General features: G+C 36.9%; 2 protein-coding genes across 2 annotated transcripts; both read right to left on the minus strand.

Moving 5' to 3' along the window:
- Positions 1 to 3,373: 3,373 nt before the first annotated feature.
- On the minus strand, positions 3,374 to 12,015 carry LOC131314201 (MLO-like protein 12). The gene is made up of 14 exons (XM_058342707.1): positions 11,691 to 12,015; positions 11,497 to 11,554; positions 11,249 to 11,400; positions 10,622 to 10,738; positions 5,882 to 5,942; positions 5,716 to 5,804; positions 5,262 to 5,336; positions 5,089 to 5,177; positions 4,926 to 4,975; positions 4,777 to 4,817; positions 4,505 to 4,678; positions 4,180 to 4,215; positions 3,909 to 4,037; positions 3,374 to 3,800 (listed from the first exon to the last, which is right to left on the minus strand). The coding sequence occupies exons 1-14, from the start codon at positions 11,814 to 11,816 to the stop codon at positions 3,519 to 3,521; spliced, it is 1,479 nt and encodes a 492-aa protein (XP_058198690.1). The 5' UTR covers positions 11,817 to 12,015; the 3' UTR covers positions 3,374 to 3,518.
- Positions 12,016 to 14,679: 2,664 nt separating this feature from the next.
- On the minus strand, positions 14,680 to 17,515 carry LOC131314185 (trans-resveratrol di-O-methyltransferase-like). The gene is made up of 2 exons (XM_058342680.1): positions 16,572 to 17,515; positions 14,680 to 15,144 (listed from the first exon to the last, which is right to left on the minus strand). Exons 1-2 carry the CDS (start codon positions 17,343 to 17,345, stop codon positions 14,842 to 14,844), a joined length of 1,077 nt encoding a protein of 358 aa, XP_058198663.1. The 5' UTR covers positions 17,346 to 17,515; the 3' UTR covers positions 14,680 to 14,841.
- Between the last annotated feature and the right edge of the window lie 6,012 nt (positions 17,516 to 23,527).

Below are 23,527 nucleotides of genomic sequence, written 5' to 3' on the forward strand. Positions count from 1 at the left end.
CACATACAATGGGGTGGGGAGAAACCCCTAGGGTTCCCTCTTTCACTCTCTATTCTCACCTCTCACACCTTTTCTCGACACACACACCACAATGCTACGGAGTATATAAGATACAACCAACTACTAGTACACACTACCAAATTTGGTTGGCCATGCATTAACCATCTCCATCTACTTAGGGGCGGGCCTACAGCTTGAGGTGGGGTTTTTTAGTCTATATATACCAGTGCAAATATAGCATACCTCAGCAAGTATATATGTGATACCGGAAAGGCAAATGATTTTGGCATTTTACTTTTTTATGATGACACTTCAAAACTTGTCTTTTAGTGTAAAAATTATACATAGCAAAACACACTAAAAGACAAATTTTGAAACCATCATAAAAAATTGAAATGTCAAAATCATTTTCATAGGGAAACCTCCTAAATTCCAACTCCATTTAAATATAGTTGAGCTGTCTTTTAGCTTTCAAATTACTAAAACATACCTCAGCAAGCATATGTGCGACATGGGCACCCCCACATTTCCAACTCCATTTAAATATAGTTGAGCTGTGTTTTATCTTTCAAAAACCATTAAAATTGGGCTTTGAATCTCAAGCAGACTTTGAAACCATGGTCATCTATGCATATACCATATCATACAACAACAATAACAGAACCTGTTGAAACAATCAAAGAGTATTAGAACAGATTACCTCGATCATAACTGCAAACCGAAAAAATATCGAAATAAATCTGTTGTTGTACAGAAATGAGTTGCGGACTAGGTCACTATCTTTAAGACATTTTGCGGCTCTATCCTTTCTGTGCAAGCAGTGAATCATACCGTCCCTAAGATAAAACAGCCCAGAACAACCACTGCCTCGATCTCCTTTGCACGAAAGAAGACCAGCAATACAAAAAACAATCGGCCTTCTTGCTCTTCGTAAAACAGTTTGTTGTAGATCTGCCTTTCTATGGCCAAAACGAAGGGTGGAAAATCTGCTCTTTTGGAAACCGAAATCAAAAATCAATTTGCGCGTAATCAAATTAATTAGCTTGGTAATTAAGCTCTTGATCGCCAAATAAAAACGTTTCTGAATTTTAGTAGAACATGCGCAAGGCCCAAAAATTGGCAGAGCAGATGTGTACCACCCTGCGTGCGAGTAATTAGTGCCGCACACCCAGTTAGATGATTCCCGGATCAATTTTCCCAAAGAGTTTTGTACTCCAAAGGGTGTAAAGTTCACCAAGCACACGAGACATCTCCTTGTGTCTAGCCGCATTCCCAAAACCTACTAAAGAGTTTTGTACTATAAGGGTCTGTTTAGATGTGGGAAAAGAATTTGGGGTATTATATATGAAGTGGGATAAGATAGTAAGGAGTACTTTCTCCGTCCCTTTTTTAGAGCTCAGTATTTTATTTTGGATTGTCTCTTAATAAGTGTCCATTTTGTAAAATTAGTGAATAAAATTGGTGCATTTTCCATTCTGCCCCTAAAAATAAATTTTATTTTGAAAAGTTAGTGAGTAAAAGTGTAATGATGATGTCTCCATAGAGGGTAAGTAAGAAAAGTTGAGATAAAAGTTGATATGAAATGTATAATGATGATGTCTCATTAATAAGTTAGAGTTACAAAACAGAACAATTAAAAAAGGACGAACGGAGTATTATTTATGAAGGGGGGACCCACTTTTATGGAGGGAGGATCAATTAGTTGCTGGTTTGAATGATGTATTTGAGAGAGGGGATAAAATAATACTTGATTTGGATTATGGATGACATAGGAGTATAAGGAAGGGTGAATAATATAAAAAGTTGCATGTTAAATGACTCTTTGCCCTTGTGCAGTAGTAAATTAGATTATTCATTACGATAAATATAAAATTACAAAAATTAATTACTTTTTCATAATTAAACAATAATAATTTAATTAATTAATTTAATAAACATAAATGATTAAAATTCGTTTTTTCAATTTTTTTTTTTTTGATAATTTCATGTGTTTTAAAGTGTGGATGAGTGGGGTTTATGGAACACATGAGCACACATGCACATCAACTTTGTTCGGTTGCCAATTTAGTTTTAGTTTTAGTTTTAGTTTTGTTTTCAATCATTACCCTATATATTTCTCCAATTATTACCCTATATCTCTAATTATTAATTTCATTTCTCTCTCTATCTTTCTCCAATCATTACCCCTATTTCCAATCATTACCCTATTTCTCTCTCCACCCACTACCAAAACTAAACTAAACTAAACTACCAACCAAACATAAACAATAACTTTTCATTGCTCTTTTCTTCCTCTTGTTCTTATTTTCTTCCTCTTGTTCTTATCGCCGTCGCGTGCGCGCGCAGAGAGAGAGAGAGAGAGAGAGAGAGAGAGAGAGAGAGAGAGAGAGAACGGCAGAAGAAGAAGAATGTCTTCTGTTCATTGTCAAGCCTGGCCTGGTTCGTCCTCCCTCTCTCCAATATGCTATTGTCCTTCTTCTTCTTCTTCTTCTTTAGGTTTTGCTGTCTTAATCGAAAAAACCCAAGTGGGTTTGGGGTGGGGGAAGGGGATAAGGAGGAGTAAAATCGTCCAATTTTCAAGGAATTGGGGGATAACTTAACAACACCTTAAACCCCCAAATCCCTCTTCTCCAGTCTTACCAAGGAGAGGGAGATAAACAAAAACTCCAGAGTTTTGGCTTCCCAAACCAGGGTATAGAGATGGGCCTAGGTCTTATTCAGGGGTGATAACTTATACCCCTTCTCAGTCCGGCATCCAAACTAGCCCTAAAGGGTTTGAAGTTCTTTCATCTAAGCAACGTGGGACAAAGGTTGTAGGGAAGATTTGGAAAGGCTTCAAGACCCATGTTTTAAAATACACATCCCCAACTGAACCCGTCTAGTTCCTAATCAATGGAAATTCCTAATCAATGGAAGTATGGGTAAAGGAGGATAGGAGACAGACTTAACCATTGATAGCCTATACTATAGCATACCTCCACAAAATTGAACCAAAACTACTACTCCTATTTTTTGTGTGGATTTTTAGTGTTCCTTTTTATAGCTTAGAGTTTGCTGGAACATTAAAATTTCGGCATCAGATGCATTGTAGGACTCAAGTGCAAAACAAGCGTCTAACACACTAAGGCCCTATTCCGCTTAGGTTTTCATTTTTTAAGTACTTATTTTTCACTTTATGAGACGTGTTATTCTCTCACAATACGAAAATAAGTACAGTACTTTTTTTTTTAGCGGAACGGGGCCTAATCAGTTCTAGTTTAGATTTCCGCTTAGTACGTCAATATTATGGACTCGAACTGATTAATCCATGCTGCAAGGAGACTGTGCATGCTCTATAAAATCCCACATCTGCTAGCTAGAATCAGAGCCCTGGCTTCCAAGTTCCAACAATGTCACCTTCAATTTGGAAGAAGAAAATATGAAGAGACAAGTAACTGAGGAGAAAATGTGAAAAATCATAGAGCTTTGCCCAAGTCAAAACCCTCAAATGAACTCAATTTTTGATGATGTTCTGTTGTTTATGCAGCTACCAAGCCTACACTATCATCTTCCCCCACTTCAACTGCCGAAAATTCGGTATCAGGGGCATCACCGAAGCGATTAACTAGTTCTACATGAAAGGAAACACCATCAACAGTACTGAAAGATGCAGAAGTGTCAAGCGAAGTAATGGAAGCATCCAACGATCGGCGTGCTGAGTTGTTCCTGAGAGCTACTTTCTTCTTGGCCGTTACCCGCCATCTCTTTAGGCCTTCCACCACTCCCTCGGTGAACACTGCTTTCCTCATCGACGTCCCCATCTGTTACAAAAAACAAAATCAGTACTAACGAATCTTGAAAAATACGAGAAACAAAAGACGAAGAAAAAAACCAAAAGGACAAGGAATAGTCGTAGTTTAGAGTTATACCTGCGTGACTAGAGCGTATAGAGGCAGAGTTACATAGCCACAGAGGATGTGAACCAACAATCCCATGACTAGCTTTATGACTATGTCCTCAGTTTCGTGGTGGAAGCACGATCTTATCCCGAATTTGAACTGTTTCCATGAAAGGAATGTTAATTTTATTGATCGAAACAAAAAGCAAGAACGAATAAATTACGATGAAAGAGATGTTTAGGAGTGGACTTTTCTGCCAAAACGACAACATGATTCGGGTAGAAATAGTTATGGTGCTTACCCAAGTCCATGTGAAGAATGCCAATTGGAAGGAGTTCTGCACATCCCAAAAATGTCATGTTTAGAAAACTAACACGCGCGAACAAGGCAGTTGTTAAATGGATTGCGATACTAAACCGACAGAGTTCTTATACTAAATGATTTACTTTCGTGTGGCGTTACTAATTCGTACTGCCAGGAAACATGTTTGTGGGCTTGACAAGAAAATCCCAGAGTTCTGTTTTCTTTTCCTTGAGAATTGAGATTCAAGGCGGAATTCATAAGGTAGAAATGTCGTGCACGAAAGTACTTCCAAACACATTGGAAAGAAAGTCTTTGTCATTCACCTGAAATAAAATGAAGTGCATAAGGTGGAGAAGCAACGTTGGCCGGCCAAACCAGAAGTAGTGATCGCTTGGCCTAACAAGCAACGTTCCTCTAACTACGTGAGACTTGTCGTTAGTATCCACACACATCCTCGTTATGATCCCTTGTAGCTTCGTCCCAACTATCAACAGCATCTGCATTTCAAATCGTAAAACATTTTAGCCTTTCGAAAGTTTCCCAATTGTTGGTGTTATAAGAAGAACTTTTTGGTCAAGTTGCGCAGTTCGCTTACCGCCAATGGAATGAAGGGAAGCCAGAAGTAGTTGTAAAACACTGCAGCAATTTTAAGCAGTTAGGAATTAATATTGCTTTGGTTTGTGACCTCATTTTCTCTGCTTCAAGGGGAAATTAAAACATGTACAGGATGGTTAAGTGCCTTACCATGTGCATTTAGGAATATGAAAACTACTGAAAAGATCCAAATCCAGAAGCTGCACAAAAATTAGCATCCAATTGCGGTTAACTAACAAAATCAAGGTTTAATTAACTTGAGAAATCAAATGTTGTATCATCAAATGTCATCCATTGTCTACAGTAGTAGTACCTTATTCCCACCACTACTCCAAAGTCTTTTTCCAAAGCTCTTCTTATATACTTTTGGAAATCGAAGTTGCTTCCTTCTGCGAAATGGGCCTAGATCGAAGATAAAACTTTCGTGACTAAACATTTCATGTTAACATAACGAAAGGATGTGTTGTGGTTGATAAATCGGAGTACCATAATGAATCCATGTCGAAGAGTGAAATAGTCTACTTTTGAGACAGATCTGAAGAATTGCCGAAGGAAACAAGCCTAAAAACCAAAGGAAGAAATATAAGTATCCGTTTTATCTAGTAGTAGAGGAGTAAATAAGCAAAATAAATTCCATTTGCTTTTTATTTTTTTCTGCCGATCAAAAAAAATAAGCAAAAGAAATTAGGTAGTGTTTGATTCGCTGGAAGGGTTTCGAAATGGAATAGAATGGTTATTTTCTTGGCCTCCCAATGGAATGACCATGCTTCTGAATTGGTGAATGACAACTTCACTTGTTATGTACATTCTGTTACTTTAGAAAACCAAACGTTTTCATGAGCATTTAGAGAAAGATACACTATTCCATTCCATCCTCATTCCAGTTGACCAAACTCTGCCTTAGAGACGGTGGTGGGTGAGGTTTGGGGCAAGAACTAACCGGCAAACGAAGAAGCCGATATTCACTCCAAAATTGTAGATGTCGCCTCCCGAAGGACGTTTGATGAATTAGCTGGAACCTTCTTGGATCTAGATGATTCGTTGAGAGTCAGCGTAGTGGTCGCAATTAATGTAATGTTTGAGGTCCTAATAGCAAATTAACTTACCATTAGAATATTGGTATTCCAATGTCCTTGTTTCTGCCTCCCAAGATTCCCACCTTTTCATCTGGAAAATTTTGCACAACAGAAAGCAAGATCATATTGTCAAAGGAGGAAGCTATGGTACACAGGGTATACCGTATGTCTAAATTATGACAATTTGTGATTTTCATTATGCTGATTTTTGGTTTTTGAATGCATATTTATGATTCTAGTTACGACTTGTACATTAAAATTTACCGGTTGAACAGGTCATTAGCAGGTTACCCATAATTAAAAAATATTGTTAGTATGTAACCATAATTATTCGTACCGAAATCCATAATATTTATACCCTAACCAAATATATGCGTACAATATCAAAAATTAAATAATGTTACCCACAAATGTTATAACAATACCATAAATTGGCATTATCTTACCACAATGAATCGTACCAAATTTTTTTTGACTCGTATGATATTCCGTAACAAAATCAAAATATGTCGTATCAGAATCAACAATTGTTATACTCAAGCCAAAAATATTTGTAAAATGCCACAAATTTTATAAAATATCCACAATTATTATGACAATACCTAAAATTGTCATTTTCTTAACACAAGGTGTCGTATCAAAAGAAAATATATTTAAATACCACAAATTATATAACAAACCATAATTATTATGACAATACCATAAATTGACGTTTTCTTACCACAATGTGTCGTACCAAATGAAATTAATTAAAATATTTCATAATAACACATGTCTAAAATATCACAAATTTAGTAATATAATCAAATTTGTTATGACAAGGCCATAAATTGACGATTTCATACCCTCAACGTGTCGTATAAAAAAATTCAATCAGAATATTCAATTAACGAGTTATAATCAACAAAATATCATACCACAAATTCAGTAATATAACCAAAGTTGTTATGACAACACTATAAATTGGCGTTTTCATACCCACAACGTGTCGTATAAAAAAAATTCAATTGAAATGCTCAGTTAACGATAGTTATTATTAACAAAATACCATACCGCAAATTCAATAATATAACCAAATTTGTTATGACAACACCATAAATTGACGTTTTCATACCCACAACGTGTTGTATAAAAAATTTCAATCAGAATGTTCAATTAACGATAGTTATAATCAACAAAATTTCATACCACAAATTTAGTAATATAACCAAATTTGTTATGACAATACCATAAATTGGCATTTTCATACCCACAACGTGTCGTATAAAAAAAATTCAATCGGAATGTTCAGTAAACGATAATTATAATTGGCAAAATACATACCACTAATTATTTTCAATTCCCGCCACATTAGTTTTTAAAATTTTCACCATATTATCTTAATTTTCGATTCCCTCCATACTATTTTTTCAAATTCTTATTTGTCCCTACACAATATCTCAATAATTTAAACTAAAAATGAAGTTCTCGCACAAAATTTTCATCCAAGAAATTCACCAAAAAGTAAGTACTATACCCAAATTTTTTAATATAACTACAATTTCCTCTCAAAATATTGTCTAAATCAAATTATTTCTCCTCAAAATTTAATTCAAAAAATCAAAATTCCTTCGTGAAAAAATGAGAGGTCACTAAAAAAATAATTATCCTACTGTCTCAAATGCATACACTTTCGACACTAAAATGGAATACAAAAAAAATAAGTGTGAATATCAAAAAATAGATTGTGAAAATTACTCCTCTTTTTGTAATTGGTGAAATTAATTACATTAATACCCAATCTTATTAATATTCAGGGCGATGCACTTAACAATTGGCACTATATATTTGACTCATGGATCGGTGTCAAACCTTCATCCTATGCATACCAATCAAAATTTAATGACGGTCCTTGGAACTAGGTCGTGGAAGTAAAATCTAAATAATTTTGTAAGTTTATTGTCATTGTACTTTCTTTCAAAAAAAATTATTATAGTCAACATATTGATTTACACCAATGACATAGGCTATAATATGATTTACAAGTGTAGGCCCAGCACTAGGACGGAGGCATTTGAGGTTTCTGTCTTCTCAAATTTTTAGCCTGAAAATAAAGCCCATACATACAAGAAAATATTATATAACTAATAGCATTTAGAATTACAAATTCTAAATTGTGTACCATAGTGATAAAGTGTTGAAATTTGGACATTTATCTAAAAGATCTGGGGTTCATGTCTTACACCCTTCGTTCCTTTTTTTTTTTAAAAGAATGTTGTTATTTTTTAGGATAAATTACATAGTTAGTCCTTAAATTTTCATACTTCAACAAATCTCGTCGTTCAATTTCAATACAACATTAAAATATAGGGGAAATTACAGTAAGCCCCCTTCAACTATACCTCGGTAACGAGTTGCCCCCTTCATCGTTTGACTCGGACACTTAACCCCCTTCATCTTTTATCGCGTGACACTTAACCCCCGATATTTTATCTCGTGACACTTAACCCCCTTCATCTTTTATCGCGTGACACTTAACCCCCGATATTTTATCTCGTGACACTTAACCCCCTTCATCTTTTATCATGTGAGCAGTACATGACCATATTAATGACAGATCGTGCCCTTATAAATACATAAGTGTTCCAAATTTCAATCCGTTTGAACCCGGGAAAAGATTTTTGTTTTCTGATCATGTTATCCTAAATGGTCATAATTAAATTTTGACTCTAGGACTTTGGTTGACTAGTCCTAAGAAATTCGTAGAATCAAATATCTCTTAGGACTAATCAACTAAAGCCATAAAGTCAAAATTTAACTATAACCATTTAGGATAAAATGATCAAAAAACTAAAATCTTTCCACCATTTCAAACGGATTGAAATTTGGAACACTTAATTTTTTAACCATATTTTTAAATATATAAATGGTATAAAGAGGTATTTGACTTTATGGCTTTCGTTGATTAGCCTTAAGAGATATTTGATTCTACGAATTTCTTAGGACTAGTCAACCAAAGTCCTAGAGTCAAAATTTAATTATGACCATTTAGGATAACATGATCAGAAAACAAAAATCTTTTCCCGGGTTCAAACGGATTGAAATTTGGAACACTTATGTATTTATAAGGGCACGATCTGTCATTAATATGGTCATGTACTGCTCACATGATAAAAGATGAAGGGGGTTAAGTGTCACGAGATAAAATATCGGGGGTTAAGTGTCACGCGATAAAAGATGAAGGGGGTTAAGTGTCACGAGATAAAATATCGGGGGTTAAGTGTCACGCGATAAAAGATGAAGGGGGTTAAGTGTCCGAGTCAAACGATGAAGGGGGCAACTCGTTACCGAGGTATAGTTGAAGGGGGCTTACTGTAATTTCCCCTAAAATATAATAATGCACCATCTGAGCCCCACGTAAGGTGTTTATTTTATTTTATTTTTTATTTTATCAAAATCGTCTATCTTTTACATAATATTAAATAAGTCATTCGTACCAAGAATGAAGTTGATGGCTTATAGCTAGACACTTAATTGGATGGAAAATATCATTCTATTATTCAATTTGTGTGCCGATGATGGAGCTTTCTAAACCTGATTGAGACAAAAATTTACGTAGGTGGCTTAATCAACAAACATAAAAAATTCAACGGATTTGATCGTTATTATTGTGTCACAGTCGCATGGCTACATTACATTCAACTATAACAGAGGACTAGGTTTCATACCAAATACTATAAATTAACTGTACAGTCTAAATGTCGTTAGTGAGTGTATTTTTAAAATGATCAATCAGGACTGTTAGGATGTTAAGTTATATAATATTTAATTTGTGATATTTTAGACATGTATCTTGCTTGGGTATAATAATTATTGACTATGCTACGATATATTTTGGTTGTGTATCTAGTATCTTTTGATCGATTTCTTTTGGTACGACATATTGTGGTAAGAAAGTGTCAATTTTTTGTGTTGTCATAACAATTGTGGTTATGTTATATAATTTGTAGTATTTTACACATGAGGGAGAGGGAGAGAAAGTCAAGGAGGAGTGAACAACCTGTTACCTGCTGAGCCCTTTTTTTATTTTATAAATTGATTTAATAAATGGATGGTCCGGATTACTTACTTTGAAATCCAAGGGTTTAAAATCATAATGCGTACGGTACACCCCCTAATAAGGGGTGTGTACCATAGGACTACCCATTGTCAAAAGTGGGTTACAAACTTTTCCGACTTTTTCAAAAGTACAGTATCTGTGGAACCCATAGTTTGGTAGAGTGTCACATTGTATAAGAATTGACTCCTTTTTCAAAGGCTTTTACAAATTCCCTTTCTCTTTGACTTGTTAATTGGTTGAAAAACAAATCTCAGAATGATTGACACCATTTTACAAAGCCCACACTGTCTTCACCATTCAACAAGAGAAAATCTATAGTGGGAGGAACAAGCCAAGAATTCTCTCACCCAAAATCTCATCTGGCCCAAGGTTTAACTCCCACCATCCTTGAAGACTCTTAGAGAAATTACATGGTCGTTAATTTCAGGGTCTCAGAATCAACTAAGGTAAGCGTAAGCTTGCCCGAACACTCGATTGAATGAAAAAAAATTCACATGTCCCTTCAAAATGTACTCCTTGTGCAATACGGGCGTCTAATAACGCATTGGACAAGGTATGAAAATTTGGAGATAGAGAATCCCCACCTCAACCAAGAAAATACTAAAACGTACAGGAGAATATGCAATGACAAGAATTAGCGTAAAGGCCAGCTGGGTGACCTAGAAAATTACCTTAGCTAGACCGAGGCTGAATGTAAGGAAGCTAGAGAAAACATGGAAGAAGGCCACAACAAAGATCAACAATTGGAGTTCTTGGACACCTTTTCTGGACAAGAAAGAAAGCTTTCCCTGTTCACAAGTTCAAAAAAAACCAGAACAACATAAGCTGAAAATCACACACAATATGCCAGCTTATATACGTTCTAAAAATTCAAAGTGACGAAAACATGAACATAAAATCCAATCTCTGGACTTGCACTGGAAATTATGTGGTATGAGTTGCAGTGCAAGGTTTTCTAAGGTTGCATTTTCCAAGAATTTTTTTGGAGTAGGTCTTGGAGCCGTCTCTGAGCTAAAGATCAAGGGACAACTGCTTTAGGCTCCCAAAAAATCATGGCGGCCTGGGTCCTAGGCCATGAGCTAATTGGTGCAATATTCGGGTCACCTCCGCCGTAATGTATCTTGGAAAGGGAAAAAAGCAAGAAAAAGAAACAACCTTCACTGTATTGGACAAACACATGTTGCTAAGAATCACCCAAAGCAATCCACAATACTACTACACTTCGATTCAATTGTCATGATAAATACAGAATGTAGAAATGTGATTTTCTTTCCATTTTTATTAACTCTGTCAGTTACCTGCTCTTCACATTTGGATTCCTCCTCCCCATCACTTTTCATTCTTGGACATGGAAGAAAAGTCTCGCCCACGCTCCTTGGAATACAGATATTCGCAATCGGCTTTTCGCAAACAGTCAGGAACAAAGAAATGAATCCCAAAAGCATCAAATCTGCACAAGAGAGAGAGAGAGAGAGATTAGAGTAGCAATTAAAACATACTCGCAAAGTTTGTCCCGTGTAGGATGATCAATAATTGTGATGATTACCTAATTTAATCTTGTCAAGAGCTTGAATGAGAGACTTCCTCCTCTGTTTCTTGAAGTACTGATTCAAATCATCATCACAATCAGTTAATTTTCCCTGTGCTTAAACTCTTTATATAATCATTATATATACATGCACCACTAATCATTAGGTGAATGGTAATCCAATATCCTTGTACGAGTAATCAGTAGCATACCTTGGCCAAAAGATGTAGACCGTACTCAATGAGTAAGGAGACCGCTATCAGAACAAAGCAAACAATTGCCACCGCCCACGTTGGTGTAACTTCAAGGGTCCATTGCCCTTCTTCTTCTTCAGCCATCTCTCTCTCTCTCTCTAGATTTTAGGTGCCCGAAGGTGTTGGAGCGTTGGAGACCTGAGGCTCTGTTGTTTTTCACGAGCTTAAAATAAGGTAGTGTCATGCACCGTGGTGCTATTTCCATGAAGCGCAGGTTAATTAGTCAAAGCCGTCAACGGTTCTGCTGATTCAGAGCGCCATCTCGGACCCTTCCACGACCTTGTTGTTCGTACGTATGACATGACGTGTAATTAAAAGGACAAAACGACAGTCGGAGGGGTGGTAAGAGGAGGGAATTGACGAATTTGCCCTCTCCAGGAGCTCTTCAGTTTTTTATTGGCCGTTTGAGAGACTTTAGTGAACTTCGATGAAATTACAAAAAAGAAAGAGAGAGACTTTATTGACCTGATGAAGAGACGCAGATAATTAATAAGACGCGTTTATCGGCGGCCGCGCCGATTTACGAACAAAAATTCTATAACCACGAGCAAAAACAGTAGACACAGTGTGTACAAGGCCGGCCCAATGGAAAGGCCCAAAAGGCTGCCGTTTTGGGCCTCCATATTTTGAGCCAAAAATGGGGCACTCTTTCTAAATAAGTATATATATTTTCTATGTGTAACCATAATAGAAATTCTTTTGATTGTTCAATAGTAAAGTGTTTGCTCTTTTACATAAGTTGCCTAGGTTCAAATCCTGATAAAGTACTTTTTTGTAGTGTCTTTTTACCAAAAAAAAATTCCCTCCTATCACACAAATTGGGCTGCTGTGATTCAAACTTGAGTCTACGAATACTATTGCAACCGTACAAGCCATTACGGCCGAAATATTTACCATGTTGAATAATATGATTGAAAATTATATATAGAAAAGTATTTTTGTTTATTGTGTTTAAATTAAAAAATTTATATAAGGCATTATTCCACTACTTGGCCTAAGGCATCCAAATACCTTGGGCCGGCCCTGAGTGTGTATGGAACCCACGTGTCTTTGTGAGTCATTGAGGCTCCGTTCTACAATCTTAAATAATTACTTATTTTTTAAGAAGACAATTTCAAGCTAAAAAATAATATGTTTACGCAAATAATTTTCTAATCAATATGAATCTTGTTTGATAGATCCCATCAAGATCTCTTATACGGTGAAAAAAAATTAAAAAATTATTTTTCATTTATATTATTTTTGAGTTTGAAAATGTGAAATAGACTGTTTATTTTTTAAGAAAGTTTCTGGAACGGGACCTGAGCGTCTTGTCATGTGTTTTCTCCGAAAACAAGTGTGTCCGACGCGGGAAAGAGACGGATCTATGCACGGTGTACGACCCCGCGGTTTAGGCAAACTCACATGCGTCTTGCATTCACATCACGATCGATGCAGATGTTAATAACGTTTGTCAAACATGTACGCCGACTTTCACATTGTTCTTTTCTCCACCCGTGCGGGCTGCGTGTGGATACAATACATACACTCAAGCATGAATGGACAAGTGAAATTGTTTTTTCTACTGACAAAAAAAATCAGTATGTGGCCATGTGGGCATATACAAACGCATGCAAATCGAATGGATTGCCAGTCAAAATCCAACTTAAGAGGGGACCACAACTAGGGTTGGCAATGGGTACAGATCGGAGCCGAAGAGTACTAATCCCGAATCCCTTCCCTGCCTCGCCCCGATCTCCAACAAGAATTTGTTTCTTTCCTCCATCCCCACCCCAAACGGGAAACGGGAATCCAAAGTTTTTACTAAAAAAAGAAGAAAAAATCAGATTTGCTAAATAATAGAGAGTAAAAAAGAAATTTTTAAAGAATAAAAGATTCAAAATAAGAAGCAGAATTTAAAAAAAAAAACTTTTTATTGTTGAAGCTGAAGTAAAATGAGATAAATTTGCTTATAATACAGGTAATCAAACAATAAAGAGCAGTAGAGCACAGAAGGTATGTATAGCTCTGAAAAACTGGGGAGTTGGAATGAGAAATAACCCTAGAAAAATATAAATAATACTAAAAGGTGTACATATATTCCGGGGAATCAAGGACAGGGCGAGGCAGGAAGCAAACGGGTAATGAATTCAGTCCCTACCTCGTACCTGATACTCGGAAATTTTCAGAAAAAATCACCATATCCTATCCAGTCTCCGAAAAGATCTCCAATATTTACTGATTCATTCGGGGCGGGTATCGGATCAGATATGGACAGATCAGACGAAATGATGCCACGAGCTCGTGAATTAAAAAGACGAGAATGTCACTGTAAATGTAAACAGAAATGGGACGACCAAACCTACGTATCAAGATCACTAGGCTGGATCCGTTGGGCTTGCCTGTATAGGCTCATATGTCCCCTCTTGTTTTGTCAAAAAAAAAATCCCTTCTTATGATTCGAGCCGGTTATGTTTCGAGCCGGTTATGTTGTAGGCTCGTCGAGTAAAATGTCCACTTAAAAGTTTAAGTTAATGGGACACTCATAGCCACTTGATCAAAACACTTTAGTTCAAAGGTAAAAATAGAAGGTCTAACCAATTTTTGTGACATTGATGAAGTGATTGTGGGTGTACAAAAAATATGAATTTTTGCGTAGACGTTCTATTCGATGACCATAGTAAATGAACAGTTAGGATCATAAAGAAGGGATCTAGGTGAGCCCATAATGTAAGATTGCAAAGACAATTAACATTAGAAAACGCAGTGCCCAAATTGGACTTGATTTCGGGGCCCGTAATTTGGTAGAAGTCGTTCACTTAATCGGGTTTGTTAAGTATACATTGGCCAGACTAAAAAACTAGCTAGTCTGATCCGAACCATCCGTGTCGATCGCATTGACCGGAAAAAAAATTGGATGGCTGCTATAATTTGTTTGAGGGTAATAAACATGGCTATCAAGAAAAACTTCGAGAGAAAAAAAAACGTCAAAATAAATGTTACCCACGTACATTGCCATCCGAGTTCGAACACTTTATCAATACAAGAAGTTCAACAAAATGACCAACTTAACTATTTAGTACAGGACCATTTTCGCAAGTGGAGTGGTAGAAAATTTGGCAGTAATAACTTAAGGATATACCTCAATAAGGGACCTTAAACCAAAGATGGGCGTTATCTTGTAGTGACTAAAGCCAGCCTGCAAGAAGATATGTTCCCATTCTTTCTCATTCCTCTCTCTGCCACTGACCAAAACCATCATGAGTATGTCAAAAACAAGCTTTGTTTCAGCTATGTCATGTACATCTCCCTCCCTATCTATCACCATGTCTATGATTATAACCTTTCCTCCTTCATCCTTGCTTGGAATGGCTTCTTTGCATCTCCTTAGAATCTTCACGCAATCCTCGTCACTCCAGTTGTGCAAAACACACTGCCATTCGTTCAACTATACCATTAGAAGCCATAAAGAAATACCAATTTGTGTTGCTTCAATTTTTAAGTTTAATTTCCATCAGAATTGTTGGGCGACAAACTAAACACACACAACAATACTGACATATGGGGGGTTTTGTGGGAACTTTATATCCAACTCAAAGTCAATTGGCAATGAGGGGAGAGGCTGCCCAGGCTCATATACTAGCTTTCGAGGTGATAATTAACCAATGTGGGACAAATTCCAACAGGTTTGGCCTATCTGAGTGAACTTTCGTATGTGTCTCTCAATGCCAAGGTTTCCTCCGTTATTCACAAAACGATGGAGACGGCCAAGGCAAACAAACAAGGTGACCCAAATCGTTATAAGCAAGACACTTAAGATTTGGTGCCAGAATATGACTAGGAAGACTCAGTGAGATGGTTCCCTCACTCAAGTGGGATCTACACAGTAAGCTCTGCTTGGAATGCTATAAGGCATGAGCTACCTGTCCAGAAATGGAGTAAGGCAGTTTGGTTTGGTAAGAATGTTCCTAGATAGGCCTTCATTAATTCTTTGGCTGGCTGTGCAGCAAAGATTAAGTACTACTGATTGACTTGCTAGTTCAGGGATGGTGGTCAATGTACTGCCTTTTATATAATCTGCAAGAGAGTCTCATGGATCACCTAATTTTTGAGCCTTCTTACTCAAAGGAGTTTGGCAAGAGGTATAGAGCAGATTTGAAATATGTGGAAGGGGATGGTTCCATAGCCTAACCATGAAAAGTACCCTATCAGCAGGACAAAAAGTGTTTCAGAACAAGGCACAGCAGGAAAGAGCTGGTTATCAATCAAACTGTCAACAATATCGTGGATTTCTTGAATACTAAAAGGAGGGCAAAACCAACTTAGCTTAACAAGTTCCTTTGTCCAAATTGGGGCCTAGCTGAGCAGAGTATACTCCTTAGATAATGGGAGGTTTCAGTGTCTTTGTTAGTTTGCATGTTTGCTAGGTTGGTTTTCTTGTTTCTGATCTGTACCATCTTTTCATTTGTCCTACGTGTGTGTATAGGATTTTAAGGAAGCCCTGGTGAAGGGTAGTGGTTCTTATATCAGGCGTATGCCCCTAGAATGTTGCATCGTTGGTTTGAGCTTTCATAAAAGAAAGAACTTATCCAAAAAAAGAAAAAAACTTAGATATACAAGTGTGCTAGGATTCACCTCAATTGTTGGGTTGAGGGGGGGGGGGGGGGGGGGGGGGGGGGGGGGGGGGTGTGTGGGTGTGTGGTTGGAGGGAGTGAGTATCGACCATAAACATGTATTGAGATGATTGGTGTTAGCTGAAATGCAGTATTATTATCGACCAAGAGCCAAGTGATTCCTAAAATTTGCTCAATTCATTTCAGGTTTGAATACTGGAGCTGAGAAAGAGAAGTATTGGCCTACCTTGAATAAAATGGCATCCGCGGAAGGGATAGACTCGAACATGTCACCTCCAACATAGCTCAAGTTGTTACTCTCCAGCAAGTTTGCAATGACGTGCGGGAGATCAAACACTGTGCATTTTATATGAGGGTACGCATCCAAAATGATCCGGGCAATTAGTCCAGTGCCACCACCTACATCAACTAATGAACTCAACCCTTCGAAAACTGCCTTGCACTCTCCAACAACAAAGTTCATCATTTTGGAGTCACTGGCCATTGCCTCATTGAAAGTGTGGTTAAATTTCGGGTTTTGGTCACAGAACTCCCACATTCCAACCCCATGTGCTGTTTCAAAAGCTGTTGTCTCATTGCCCTGGAACCAATCCCCCAAAAACTGCCATGGAGTGACCAGAACCGGATCCACCATCGCTCGAGCAAATGGGGACAAGTTGGTGATTTCACTCTTTAGGAGAAGCCTAGACGATGGTGTGAGAACATACCCTTCTTGATCGCCTTCATTTGTGTTAGCTTTTGTTGTGGCGAAAAAACCCAAGTGCACTAATAAGCGCAAGAGCCGTTGGATAGAGTTGGTTTTTTCCGGCGACAGGTGGAGCGAGGAGACTAATTCGGGAAGAGTTATCGGTTGCTTGTGGTTGTGAATTATGTCCGGAATGCCCAACTGAACTGCACAGTTTAGGCACATGGAGTTTGCAAAGCTGAATACATGTTTGTATATATGAGATTGAGCTTGAAATAGCTCTTTTGCTCCTAATTGGCCGTCTTGGTGATCCATAAAACCCTTGTGAATGTTGATCTTTGCTTGAATGGATGGAAGTTAAGAGCAAATTTTGGTGACCGAGTACCACAAGAATTCTGTATTGGTTGAATAAGGTGCCAAGAATGAGGTTTATATCCTTGGCAAAATGGCTGTTTATATCCTCGTTGAATGCAAGTGTTCAAACTTTCACAGTCAAAATAATTGACGATTTGGTCCGCTTAAATCTGATTGGACCACAGGCCGCTGATTACTCGGCTGCCAACATTGTTGGAAAAGTAGGTTTACAAACTTGAGGTCATCTCACTCCAACGCGTAAGCGTGTGATAGGCTGTGGGAGAGACTATACGGAATAGTCAGAGGTGTGCGCAAGGCACAAGTGATCCGGGACACCCTGCCCTACCAAAAATCTCCAGAGAAAACGTTATTTATTTATTTGCTTTTGAATTTTGATGTTCTTCTTTTGGACAAAGCAGAGTTACTTTCTGAAAGCTAGTTTCTTGTTTTTCTTTTGGAAATAACTCCATTTCACAACCGTCTGCCAATTATATCCTCTCTTTCTGGAAAGAGCTTTTGAGATGTGACATCATTGGAATTGCACACCACTTGTAGTCTAGTAGACGATGCCTTGTACAGAATAACCCTGTCTTTGGAAGCAATGGAATCCAATTGGGCTGAAATTCGGTGCTATTTTTTTTGTTTGGTACACGAAAATTCAGTTCTATGAATCTCATTAGTCTGCAAATGGTCATGGAAAAAGCAATCAGTTAACCAATTTTTTCTAAACCATTTTGAGCTACTCTACCTATGAAATACACAGCAAAATTCAACCAACGCCAAAAGGGAAAAAAAAATAATTAATAATTGGATGTCCAGCTAGGTTGCGCACACTTCGACCAAGTTTCAGACCCTGAAGTTAACGACAGGACAAACTCTACCGTGGTCCCGAAATTTGGAGATGTCTTTTTTCTTTTCTTTTTTATTAGCACAGAGACCTTTATCTGTGTTAATTTTTTATTGCGCCTTGGTGAAAAGTCCACGGGAAGCAGTATGACGCAACGGAATGCGTACTAGTCCAAACGAGATAAACAACTCGTCGCAACAAGCAAATTTTGCGCACAAGAAAGAAAGAGAAAATCTCTCTAATATTATTGATTAAAAGTTTAAAAGTTGAATAATTGAATAGGTTACAGTCGTTTTTATAAGACCCTAACCCTAGAAATCCTACGGTAAAAGAAATAACAAATCATGCCAAAACAAGAGGCATTAAATAAAAGATATTTTCTAATTAATTAAAATAAAATCCTAATTCTTGTAGACCAAGAATCCTAATAAATGTACAAATCAAAATCAAACCTAATACGGAAAGCTAATAATTCTAAACCTAAACGAAAATATTCCTAAACAAAATCTTATTCTAAAATAATAAAAATAAAATACAAAAATTCTCCATTTTTATCCTACATCACAGTACTTGAGGCAATCAGTCCATCAAACAATTTCTCCATTAAGGCCCCATGCATTGATGAGATAGCGCTATCTCAACTGAAATAGTCTCAACTGCAACAGTCTCTGTTTCTAAAAAAAAATAAAAATTGAGAGCTAAAACGGTCTCTCAATCTACAAAATCAAAGCAATAGATAACGATATTTCTGGCATGGTACTAACGTATGTAAAGCCACAAAATTGAAAAGGTTGATAACCTTGAGGGCTCATTTGGATGCGGGATTAGATTTAGAGGTATTATATAAGAAGGGAAAATTAGATAGTAGGAGGTATTGGTTAATATGGGATGACCCACATTGATGTGATGTTTATGAAGGGGGGTATTAAATAGTACTTGGTTTGGATGGATGATTAATTTGGGGTATAAGAAAGGGGGATTGATGTAAAAAGCTGTTAAATGACTTTTTTGCCCTTATGCAGTATTTATGACAAAATTTGTTAGTTTCATTATAATTAAAATAAATACGTACTTTTTTGAGCTTCAAGCGACAGAAAAAAGAAAAAAGTGCGAGGCTTGATTTTGGGGAAAGTTGAGAAAAAAAATAAGTGTTCCGAATTTCAATCCGTTTGAATGGGTGGAAAGATTTTATTTTTCTGATCATTTAATTTTAAAGGGTCATAATTAAATTTTGACTCTAGGACTCTCGTTGGTTAGTCATAAGATATTTAGTTGTACGACTTTCTTAGGGCTAATCAAAGAGAGTCCTAGAGTTAAAATTTAATTATAACTATTTAGGATAAAATGATCAGAAAACTAAAATCTTTCTATCGGTTCAAACGGATTGAAAATTGGAGCTCTTAATTTTTTAACCATATTTTTTAATATATAAACTGTAGGTTGAAAAATTAATTGTTCCAAATTTCAATCTGTTTGAATGGGTGACAAGATTTTCTTTTTCTGATCATTTAATTCTAAAGGGTGATAATTTAAATTTTGACTCGAGGTTAGCCCTAAGATATTTGGTTGTACGACTTTCTTAGTGTTAATCAATAAGAGTTCTAGAGAAAAAATTTAATTATGACCATTTAGGATAAAATGATCAAAAAACTAAAATCTTTTCACCGGTTCAAACGAATTGAAATTTGGAACGCTTAATTTTTTTTTGCTTTTGCTCATGAAATGGGTACCTGGGGTTGAAAAGGGAGATTACGAGGGGTACAATCGTCCGAAATGGAGGGAAATTAGGGGGTATTACACAATAACAGGTCAAAGATAAAACCCCCTTCAAATGGAGTTGCCAAACGGGTCCATAGCTAGAGCCCAGGTACTAAAAGGATGGATTGCAGAAATGTTACACACACAGCAAAAGTGCACAGATTTTTTGTGGGGCCCACTACGGGTCCCACACAAATAATCCAAGCCGTTCATTAAATGTAAAATATTTTTTCAAGGGCCTCCGCAAAAAATCAGCTTAATCCAACACCTATAAGTGCTCGATTCAATCATCTAACTTTTTATTATCCTGAAATTCGAATGAAAAGTTAAATGATTGAATCAAGCACCTATAAGTATCAAATTGAGTTGATTTTTCGCAGGGACCCTTGAAAAAATGTTTTACATTTAATAAACGTCTCGAATTATTTATGTGGAACCCGTAATGAGCCCCACAAAAAATATGTACACAAAATTTGTGCACTTTTGCTGTGTGTGTAGCATTGCTGGATGGATTGTGGTATCCCTCACAATATCCTTTCCAAGCAGGCCCTAAGAATGTTATGTCTCATCAGGACCAATGAAGCTTTCGGTACGGGAATAAGGAAGACACGCCAACGAAGTTAATTCCATACTTCTCAAGAATATGCTCCATTTTTATATCCGATTACTTCAATTTCTGCTGCCTTAATATTCGACTCTTTTTATTTTATTTTATTCGCAGTCGATGTTATTGTACTTTGTGGGGAATTAAGTTTGGTTAATAATGCTCAGAAGACTTTACTTTTGAGAGTCAGTCCTTTGGTTTTTCTAATAATTCTTGCCATAATTAAGTACAGATAGTATATATATATACTACACTGGTTTGGTAATACATTTGTGTGTCAATAGAAAATGACTGTGTTTTACATTCTACCTCTCCCTAGTCAGCAATTGCTTAGGTAAGTTTGGTAGGTGAAATTATCCTCTTGCCCTCCCTCAAAAAAACTTTTATAAGTTCTACCGGTTAAAACTCCATGCATAGCACGGGTCTTTGCTAGTTCCAATATACTAAAAAAGAAAGACTGATATAAGGATATCTCAGCTAAAACAGTCTCTTGATCTACAAAACTAAAGTAAGCGATAACCAGATAACGATATCTCAATTATAGTTGTCCATGTATCTACAACAATAAAGCAACAGATAAATGTCAAGGATATAGAGCCTCACATTGCTTGAGAGTAGAATGAGTGATCACTTAATAACATTTAAAAACTTTTCAGTTATTGTCAATTAATTTTGGGGGAAATTACAGTAACCCCCCTTTAACTACGACCCGGCCACACATTGCCCCCTTTAACTATAAAATCCAACACTTAACCCCCTTTAACTACCATTTCGCTGAAATCGTGAGGATGCCGTTAACAGAAGTGTAGGATTTACCTTAGTACCCCTTCTCTTTTGCATTACAAATACATACGTATATAGGGGACTGAATTTGCATTGTACATATTCAAAAAAAAAAAATGCATCGTACAAATCGGGGGAACGCGCAGGGGTTCAACCTCACCACTCTCCGAAAACACACATGTCAAAAGCACAGACGGTAAAACCAGTCTCCTCAACTTCGTAGTCGAACAAGTAGCTTGATCAGAAGGCAAGCGCGATAAATTGAATCAAAACTCTGGCTTTGGAACAAGCGATTATAATCCAAAAACAAACGATTTTGATGGTGGAGACACAAGAGAAAGGTACTTACAGCTAGGGTTACCAGCGTTGGAAACCCTAAACGCGGATTTCACAAACGTGAAGAAATTAGCAGTGAGAATGAGAGGGGAGAATCCGCTGCAGTTGTTTGGGATTGTGAAGACCAGAACACGAGTCGACTCAGTTAAGTGACAGATGGAGCACGAAATCAAAATCAAGATGAGACGCAGATCCGAGGTCGCACTCGACGGGTCATTCACTGAGCTAACCAGGGGAGAATTTGGAAAGGTACGCGTTGAGATTACCGGCGAAATTGAGGAGGGAAATAATGAGTCGTCAGTCCGATGGAAGATTGAAACGGACGATTGCGTCGTCGTTTTGCCGATGTCGGAAGGGAGTTCAAGGAGAGGAAGAGGAGGGGAAGGGAGTAGCAGCAGGGGCCGGTCGGACAGATGGGTTTTCTTGATGGCGTCGTCGTTTTTATCGAGGGCGCGTTTTGTTGAGCCGCTGGAGGTGGGGTTTGAAGGGGATTTAATGGCAGCAGTGGTGTGTTGATGAGAGAGAGAGAAAACTGCTGCAACTGCAGTTGTAATTTAGAAAGTGAGAGATGGGTTTTGCATATGAAAGTGGAGATGAGGGCAAAGTAGTCGACTATTTGAGTTCGGTCCAAATAATTAACAGATTGCAAACGGCATCCTCACGATTTCGACAAAATGGTAGTTAAAGGGGGTTAAGTGTTGGATTTTATAGTTAAAGGGGGCAATGTGTGGCCGGGCAGTAGTTAAAGGGGGGTTACTGTAATTTCCCTGGATATAAAATTTTTACAAACGCTATATCAACTGAAACAGTGTCTATTTCTTAAATAAATAAAAAATGAACGAGATAACAAATTAACAATACCTCATCTAAAGCTGTCTCTGTACAAAAAGATAACGACATATCAGCTTCATTAGTCTTCATATGTTTAAAAATAAAGCAAGAGAAAAATTGTCTAAACATTATGTTTGCTTTTGAAGTTACCAACGTGCATGTAATGGCAGAAGAGGTAACAGTATATATCTCAGCTAAAAAGTCTCGTATCTATATAAAAAAAAGAGAGCAAGAGATTTCACTCTGTTCGGTTTTTACATCTCAGAAAGTTATTTTTGAGAGTTGAGTGATAATGAATGGAGAGAGATAAAGAGAAAGATTTATTGAAAATTGTGCCGAAATTTAAAAGTTACTCTAAAAAAATTAAACCAGGTGGAGTAGTTCACAATATTTCAGCTTGTACACTCTCTGTATATACTCAAAAATAAAGTATTGAGTGATAACGTTATCTCAGCTAAAATAGTGCTCCCTCCGTCCCATAATATTTGTCCGGTCCGCGAAACGAGGACTACAAAATAATGCATTTCTTTTGAGAAAAAATTTAAATTTTTTTCATAAGTTAAAAGAACTCGTCGAGATTTAGTAAATTGTTGAATTTTTTTTCAACTTTTCTCACAAAAATAGTATTATTTTTACATCTCCGTTTTGCGGACCGGACAAATATTATGGGACGGATGGAGTATATGTATTTACAAAAATAAAACAAGAGATAATGCTATCTAAACTGAAACAATATTTGTTTCTTCAAGAACAATGAACGAGATAACGATATTTGAACTAAAACGGTCTCTGTACATATAGAGAATTAACAAAAAGATGCTAAATCCTTTACAACGTTTGACTCCGAATTTTAACTTCCAAATGTCAAACTTTTCAAGTCCTTTTTAACTTTTCTGAAAAATTGTCAGCATCACACATGTACACCAGCACCATTTACAATACACACTTTCTTTCGTAATGAGTGTTGGCATCAAACCAAAAAAA

The sequence above is a fragment of the Rhododendron vialii genome, chromosome 13a (assembly GCF_030253575.1).
Source record: "Rhododendron vialii isolate Sample 1 chromosome 13a, ASM3025357v1".
Classification (NCBI taxonomy): Eukaryota; Viridiplantae; Streptophyta; class Magnoliopsida; order Ericales; family Ericaceae; genus Rhododendron; species Rhododendron vialii.

What these genes read in the sequence shown, in the direction of transcription:
- LOC131314185 (XM_058342680.1), bottom strand. Translation starts at nt 17,345, where the DNA reads ATGGATCACCAAGACGGCCAATTAGGAGCAAAAGAGCTATTTCAAGCT. An exon ending in CGGATGCCATTTTATTCAAG is followed by an intron (nt 15,145 to 16,571) that starts GTAGGCCAATAC and finishes AACGAATGGCAG; the next exon opens with TGTGTTTTGCACAACTGGAG.
- LOC131314201 (XM_058342707.1), bottom strand. Translation starts at nt 11,816, where the DNA reads ATGGCTGAAGAAGAAGAAGGGCAATGGACCCTTGAAGTTACACCAACG. An exon ending in GTCTACATCTTTTGGCCAAG is followed by an intron (nt 11,555 to 11,690) that starts GTATGCTACTGA and finishes GATTTGAATCAG; the next exon opens with TACTTCAAGAAACAGAGGAG. An exon ending in AATCCAAATGTGAAGAGCAG is followed by an intron (nt 10,739 to 11,248) that starts GTAACTGACAGA and finishes ACTTGTGAACAG; the next exon opens with GGAAAGCTTTCTTTCTTGTC.